At 37.0% G+C, this 7,896-nt stretch overlaps 1 protein-coding gene across 2 annotated transcripts in view; it reads right to left on the minus strand.

Moving 5' to 3' along the window:
- The window catches only part of brf1a (BRF1 general transcription factor IIIB subunit a), a 58,845-nt gene extending 54,336 nt beyond the window's left edge, over positions 1 to 4,509 (minus strand). Inside the window, exons 1-2 of one of the 2 annotated variants that reach the window (XM_079855603.1) lie at positions 4,262 to 4,509; positions 2,884 to 3,101 (exon numbers count right to left, since the gene is read on the minus strand). In XM_079855603.1, coding sequence (XP_079711729.1) covers positions 2,884 to 3,061 — 178 coding nt within the window. In that variant the 5' untranslated portion in view covers positions 3,062 to 3,101; positions 4,262 to 4,509. The remainder of the gene's footprint in view (positions 1 to 2,883; positions 3,102 to 4,261) is intronic. The other variant, XM_079855604.1, reaches the window with a different exon arrangement.
- Positions 4,510 to 7,896: the final 3,387 nt, after the last annotated feature.

A 7,896-nucleotide genomic window follows, 5' to 3' on the forward strand; every position in this document is an offset into this window, starting at 1 on the left:
AGTTAAGGGAATAACATAGTTTAATATGAAAAAACGGTGGAGTGTTCCTTTAAAGGTGCCGTAGAATGGATTATTTTATTATTTTATAATGTTTCCTGGGGTGCCCTTATAATGTTAGTATGTTTTTTAGATCAAAATTTGTTATAATTTAGAAATAAAAGGCATATTTCCTAGCCTGATTTCATCCTTTGATTTGAACACTCTGTTTGAAGGGGCGTGTCTGCTGTGAGACTTCAGTGTAAACGCCCTCTGCTGTGATTGGCTGACATGCTTGCATATGAAATATCTGGCATTACATGTAGAGCTATCTGGAAAACTTTTACTATTACAGCTTTTATACGTTTTTACTATTACAGCTATCGGGATTAACGAATCATGAGAAGTTTTTTAAGTATTTAGATCTATTCCAGCATTGAGCAGATGACAGCCTGTTGATCGCGTGAATGAAGATCTTATCACTGCAACGCGATTTACTGATGCATAAACAGTGTTGAACGACTTTGAGAGAAAGATTATGTGTCTGAACTTGAACAATTACACATCAGAAATTCACATAACCCACTGGTTCTTCAGAGGCTCGGATGAAGGAGCTAAAAAATATTTTTGTGTTCATTTGTACATCCAAACACTGACTGAGCAACTGCCATCGTTCGCTCGTTTGCAAGCCACGATGTCTCTCGAGGAAAAAACAATATCGCGCTGGATCTAGATAACACAGTGTAAATTATCGTTAATAAAATCACTACTTACCGCTTGCGGGAATATAACGTTAGTTGAAATTGCCCCCTTCGTCTGTTTGAGACGCCGAGAGAAGCCTGGCTGCTTGATATTGTTCCAGGTTAGAGAAACAGTCCGTGGTGAAATGGACAGAGCAACTAACAACTTTGAATTAAACTGTAGCGGTATCCGATTATAGATAGATTATAGATAGATCTGCCATTTTCCCTATGATCCTCCTCCTGCTTGTTTCTTCACCTGCAGAACTTCTGATGATTCGGCTGTGCAGTTTCGCCTGGCCTTGAACATGGGCTGGCATATGCAAATTTTTGGAGGCGTACATATTAATGATCCCAACTGTTGCGTCACAGTCGGTGTTATGTGGAGATTCGCCTGTTTTTCAGGGGTGTTTTTCAAAAACGAGATTTAAATAAGAAAGAGAAAACTATGGTGTTTGAGACTCACTGTATGTCATGTCCATGTACTGAACTCTTGTTATTTAACTATGCCAAGATAAATTCAATTTCACATTCTAGGGCACCTTTAAGCACTTCTCAGAAATTGCTTACTGCACCTTTAAATGAGTTTGGAGAGGAACTATCTGTATATTTTAACATGATATTAATTTGATTATAAAACATTTACCACACATTTGATTTATCATAGTGTGTCATTTAAAAAATAAAATAAAAGTTGCCATATACAAAATTTTCAAACATGTGGGAAGATTTCAGGACAATTAAATAATTCAGAAAAGTTAAATTATCCAAAACTGCAAGACTAGAAATTCCTTAGAAAGTACCCAAACGTATAAAAGTGGAAGCAGATTATTATAATATAAAAAAAGATTTCACAGGCTGTCATTTGAGAACTGGACCTGTTTCCAATCAAGGTTCATAACAACCCTATCTAATGGATGGTGAGATAGAGGACAATATCATATAGCTTTTGGTTTGGATCCCCTGAGATACACACAAATAACACATTTTGTTAACCAGATAAGCTAAAAAAAAAAAAAAAAAAAAAAAAAGATTATTCCCTCATTAACAAATTAAAGCTCCAATATGTACATTTTTTCACAACAAGAGGGCACAGTTTCCAACAATAACAAAGGCGAAGCTTGATGACGCTATGAAGGAGGTGACGATGGGAGATGTCATTTTTTAATGCGTTTTCACCATCTAGCGATGTATCTAAATGGAATTAATGAATCATGATCACGGATGAGGTAATTTATTCGTTTTTGTATGTCTGATCGTATTATTTTATGTTATCATAATTAATGAACTGCAAGGAACGTGAAATGTTATGCTATATTATCCCGTTACAACTTACAGCTATTTGTCAAATGATTTGTTGGGTTAATGTTGTGCAGTTTTACGTGTTTATGGTTAATGCCGTGTTGTTTAACGTGTTCAAACCAATCGTTCTAAAAGTAAATTTGAACGTAATGACTAAATATATTTGTTTTAACAACACATATCCAATTGTATTTAATTGTACTGCCATAATCTCGGTCACCACACGTGATAAAAAGCCTTACCGAAGTACAAAGAGCAATATAACTTACTTGTACAATAAAAAAAAAAATTTGATTTGCTTACCTGTCTATCAATACACTCGCGAGAGCAGAGTCTCTGTCAAGTCCAAGATTGTCGCGCAGCTCTCTCCATCTCAAAAACGCCTGGCCGATATTTATCCGGGTTTTATTCCTCCGTTTGTCACACAGTCTGCGTGTATCCGAATATGGACGCTTTCGTTTTGTTGGCACTTCAATACTCGCCAAAGAGTAATCGTGATCCATAACAGCTATAACCATACAGTCTATGGCTATAACGCTATAACCACCACTTCCGCATTTGACCATGTAATATTCCGGTGTGGTGGAATATCACATGGTCCACACCGGAAAAAAAGGATAGAGCGGACATTGCGTCACTGAGAGGCGACATTTCTTTTCCGGGACGGACAGTTATTTAAAATCAGAATTTCTCTGAAATAAAAAAATCTTTGGAGACTTTTGAGATATTGTAAGTACACAACTGGAGGAAATATATCACACTGTGCAAGTTATTTTCGGAAATTTTATGACAAAATTGTTACATATTGGAGCTTTAAACAATTTCAGTAAGAAAATGTCTGTGGTGTTGATGAACTATCACTCACAGTCACCAGCGACAAACTGCCCTACGGCGGACGATCCTCCTCCACTGTTCTCCACGAAGGTTACCTCGGAAACAATGATGTTGTCCTCCAGCACGGAGCCGCAGCTCGTGCACACGGCATCACCCCGTGCCTGGTCCACATCAATGTCCGTCCCTCCACAATTCTTACACCTCCTCATGGTCACGACCAATCAGCTCACACAATATGAGGAATGATCTCTAAATGCATATAAAAAAAATAAAATAAAAAAAATGATATGAGTGAATCTTAGAGCCACATATGAGCTGTCAGTGGCAGACTTTAGTCTGAACTAAGACTACAGCTGTGGGTCATACAAAGTGCCACAGTCTGATTGACCATTCACTAAAGGTGATGATACACAGGGCAACTTCTTGAGCAATGCTGCTGGGCAATGTTGCCATCAATGGGCAACCAGATGAGACACAGAGCCCACGACCGATCCAAATTATCCGGATAGAAATGTATTGCCCATTTTCAATGGGAAAGTGCCCAAGCAACAATCGCTCTGCAAGATTGCCCAGAAACATTGCTCAAAAAGTTGCCCTGTGTATCATCAACTTAAGACTAGTAACTAATAATTATTGCATTCAGCATTGGTCTTGATATTATGGCAATACAGTTTCTAAAGACCAAATGGAAATGAATGGATTAACTATTGTACTATTCTATTGTAGTTGTAGAATAAAACACAATTTGCCAATTTCATAGAAAATAAATATTCTCAAAATATATTTTTTTATAATACATTTATCAATAATTATTGACATTTTAGTAAAAAAAAAAAAAAAAAAAAATCATTTGTTTTGGCCTCAGTACAGTGACATTATAAAAGCCATTTATTTAATTTTGGAAACAACATCTCTATATTACGCTTAAGATTTTTAAAGTTTTTTTTATATATATATTAAAATATACAGTAGCCATTATATATTAGGCTACTGAAGTGATTACCATATGTAGGAGTCCTTGGCATAAAAAAACGTTATAATATGCAGTGTCACTTTTGGCTTGACTGGTCTAAAAAACAAACTGAATTCTCATTTTTAAAGTGGCGCAGCAGCGCCGCTGTGAGGGCGCCAAGTGAACTGCGCCTCCAACAAGCCCACGTTGCAGCAGACATCCCCGGTATAGATTTAAACGCCCATGTCAAACAGATCGGATCCTAAATGAAAACGATTCTTGAGGGGTAAAGGGAAGTGACTCTCTTCTAATCAATGTCATGCAAGCAGCACCGTTGCAACGTGGCAATCTGCTTACTTTACAAGCAAATCTGGAATTCCCCAAAACCTTTCGAATAACCGTAACAATCTGTGCAGATGTCGGCTGATTCATTATTTAGATTGAAAAGAAGACGTACCTCGAGCAGCTGGAAGATAACGAATCGCAGGCTTCACCTGTCTGATCCAGAGAGACCGTTAAAGGCCCTTCAGTTCCTGTCTGTCGGGGTGACAACTGTGTGTTCTTGGTCTTCAGTCGTTTTACAGACTGTATCACTGAGTTATTGACCAAAAGATGCGATGTGTTTCTCTACATGACAAACCGGCAAATTGAGACTCCACTATCCAAAAAACACAGTAAGCCACATGTTTCCAGTCAGCGTGCGATGCGGTTCATACCATTATGAGCAGCGCGGGGGGGTGTCATGACTGCTCGCGTCCATTATAACATACTGTGAGAGACAACAGCGCCGTATTAAAACACTATTGTTCTTTTTTAATGATTTACTAATAAAAACAATGTTAAATAAAAAAAGTATACGATTTAAAAGATTGAATAGCTTGGTGACTAATGGATGGTTTTCCCTGTCCGAAACGCTCTTATTAAACTGACGTAACATGTAAACGTAGCGTGCAAGTTTGTTGTGTTCAATAAAATTCAGCAAAAAATACCCATCATGTACAGAGTATAATACTAAAGATGCAGAATTAATAGAACCAAATAGACTAGACTATTTACAAATGTGCATAAATATACAGTGGCTTACGAAAGTATAAAAAAAAACCTTCATTTTCACCTTTTATGTTGTTGCCTTGTTTAAACTACTTTAAATTATTTATTTTTTTTCACATTAATCTACACTCCATACACTATAATGACAAAGCAAACAACAGATTTGTGATAGCTTTGCAAATTTATATGTATTTAAAAAAAAAAATTTATATTGCATAAGTATTCATACCCTTTTATGGGACACTTGAAATTCAGCTCAGGAGCATTCAGTACTATCGCTTGTAGATGTTACTACAGTTCAGGTGGAGTTAACCTGTGGCAAATTCAATTGAATGGGTATGATTTGGAAAGGCACACACACATAAAGGGTCTAACAGCTGAAATTGTAAAACCAAGCCATGAGGTCAAAGGAACTGCCTGTAGAGCTCAGAGACAGGATTGTGTCAAGACAGATCTGGGGAAGACTAAAAACAACACATTCTGCTGTAGTGAAGATTCACAAAAGCATGTAGCCTCCACAATTTTTAATGGAAGAAGTTTGGAACAACCAGGACTCTTCCTAGAGCTGAGCAATCGATGGAGAAGGGCCTTGGTTAGAGTGATGACCAAGAAGCTGATGGTCACTCTGGTTTAGCTCCATGATCATATATGTAGATAGGAGAAATTTACAGAAGGACAAAAATCACTGCAATACCAATCTGGGCTCAATGGCAGAATGCAAGCCTCTCCTTGCAAAAAAGCACCTGAAGGACTCTTTCTGACTGTGAGAAACAATATTCTCTGGTCTGACGAACCAAGCATCATGTGGAGGAAATAGGCACTGCTCATCACCTGCACAATACCATCCCAGTAAAGTGTGGTGATAGCAGCATTATGCTGTGGGGATGTTTTCAAGGACTGGGGGACTCATCATAAGGAAACCTCAACGCAGCAAAATATAGAGTTAGCCTTACTAAAAGTCTAGTCCAGAGCATTCAGAACCTCAGACTGGGCAGAAGGTTCACCTTCCAACAGGACAATGACACTATAAGCACACAGCTAATACAATGCAAGAGTGGCTTATGGACAACTCTGTGAATGTCTTTTAGTGGCCCAGAGCCTGGGCTTGAACCCAATCGAACATCTCCTGAGACACAGACACCTAATAATGTCTGTCTACCGACGGTCCCCATTCAACCTGAAAAAGCTTGAGAGGATCTGAGGAGAAGAATGGCAGAAAATCGGCAAATATAAATGTGCAAAGCTTGTCACATCTAAAAGAATTGAGGCTGTAAAGGTGCTTAGTTCAACCAAAAATGAAAATTCTGACATCATTTACTCACCCTTATGTTGTTCTAAACCTATGAGTTTCTTTCTTCTGTTGAACACAAAAGAAGATATTTTAAAGAATGTTGGTAACCAGACAGTCGATAGCACCCATTTACTTCCATATAGTATTTTTTTCCTACTATGGAAGTCAATGGGTGCCGTCAACTGTCTGGTTACCAACATTCTTTAAAACATCTTATTTTTACTTCAACAGAAGAAAGAAACTCATACAGATGATAAAAAAAAATGTGGGGGGCTGAAATATCCCTTTAACTACCGCGGTAAGGGTTTGAATACTTCTACAATGAACTTATTTCAGGTTTTCCTTTTTAATATACATTTGCAAAGTTGTAACATCTGGGGGTTTTTTGTCATGGTGTATGGAGTGTGTAGTATGGATGTGGGAAAAAAATAATTTAAAGTAGTTTAACATATGGCAGCAACATAACAAAATGTGACTTTCGTAAGGCACTATATATTTACACACACACTTTCACATTTTTCATTTTGATCTCTATTATAGCTTGTAGTGACAATCTTGGAACTTTGTATTAGGCTTATATCACTTCTGATGTTCAGATGTAACTGTTTTGGTAAATTGCTTAGATGTATTTCTCTTTTGTAATTTGCTTTGGATAAAAGCGTCTATTAAGTGAATAAATGTAGGCTAAATGAATGAAAATGAACAATTATGCATTACTCTGCGTTTTAGAGATGTCTTTAATCTGAAATGTTGGAGTCTCTGAGGAATGTCAGTCAAGTCTGAGTCTTCATTATCCTTACAAAATACCAATGAAATTTTATTTAAACAAAAGCTTCTGACAAGCTTGCCATTGTAAATAGTGACTACTCAAAAACATTCATACACTTCAAAAATACTAAATTTAGATCTATTCATTCAAACCCGCGTCTTTTCAAGTTCATAGATTTGAATGATATACTATTGTAATTGGTCCTACACCGACTACAAACATATTTCTTATCATGCATGTAGGGCTATGTCTTTGAAAGAGGATTGGGCCAATCAGAGTATGTATAGGGCGAAGCGAGCAATAGAATCTGCAGTCTGCAGCCTGCAAGACTCCAAGTTATGCCCCTTCAAGTTACACCCACTTCAAGTTGCTCACTGTTTTTTTCCACTTGAAGCAGCGCTGTACAAGGTACATCGAAGTACCACGAGAGCATCGGTGCATCACATCAAATTGAGAGTTCTGTAGGTCCTTCTACGCTCCTCTGAAAAAGGAGTTCCAGTTTACCACACCTGATCACTATGGCGTTATTTGTGTGCCTCAATCCTGAGCGAGTAATTGTACACTGTAAAAAATTTGCTGTAGTTTTGCAGCTGTTTGCCAGTAACTTACTGTAGATTTAAATGTATGTTATTTACTGGCAACAGTTTGTTCAAAGTTAAATGAACATTAAACATTAACAAGTCTTTGTCTTTAAAGAATAAAATTATAAAATAACAATCTAATGCAAAGCATTCTGGGAACCAGAAATCTTCATCAACCTTTTTCTGTTTTTTTCCTTCAGATTTTGGTTCCCAGAATGCTTTGCATGAGGATGTTATTTTAGTTTTATTCTGTAAAGATAAAGACTTGTTAATGTTTAATGTTCATTTAATTTTGAACAAATTGTTGCCAGTAAATAACATCAATTTAAATCTACAGTAAGTTACTGGCAAGTAGCTGTCAGTAATACTGTAATTTCTACAGATTTTTCTAACAGTGTAAG

Source organism: Squalius cephalus, assembly GCF_949319135.1.
Source record: "Squalius cephalus genome assembly, chromosome: 21".
Classification (NCBI taxonomy): domain Eukaryota; kingdom Metazoa; phylum Chordata; class Actinopteri; order Cypriniformes; family Leuciscidae; genus Squalius; species Squalius cephalus.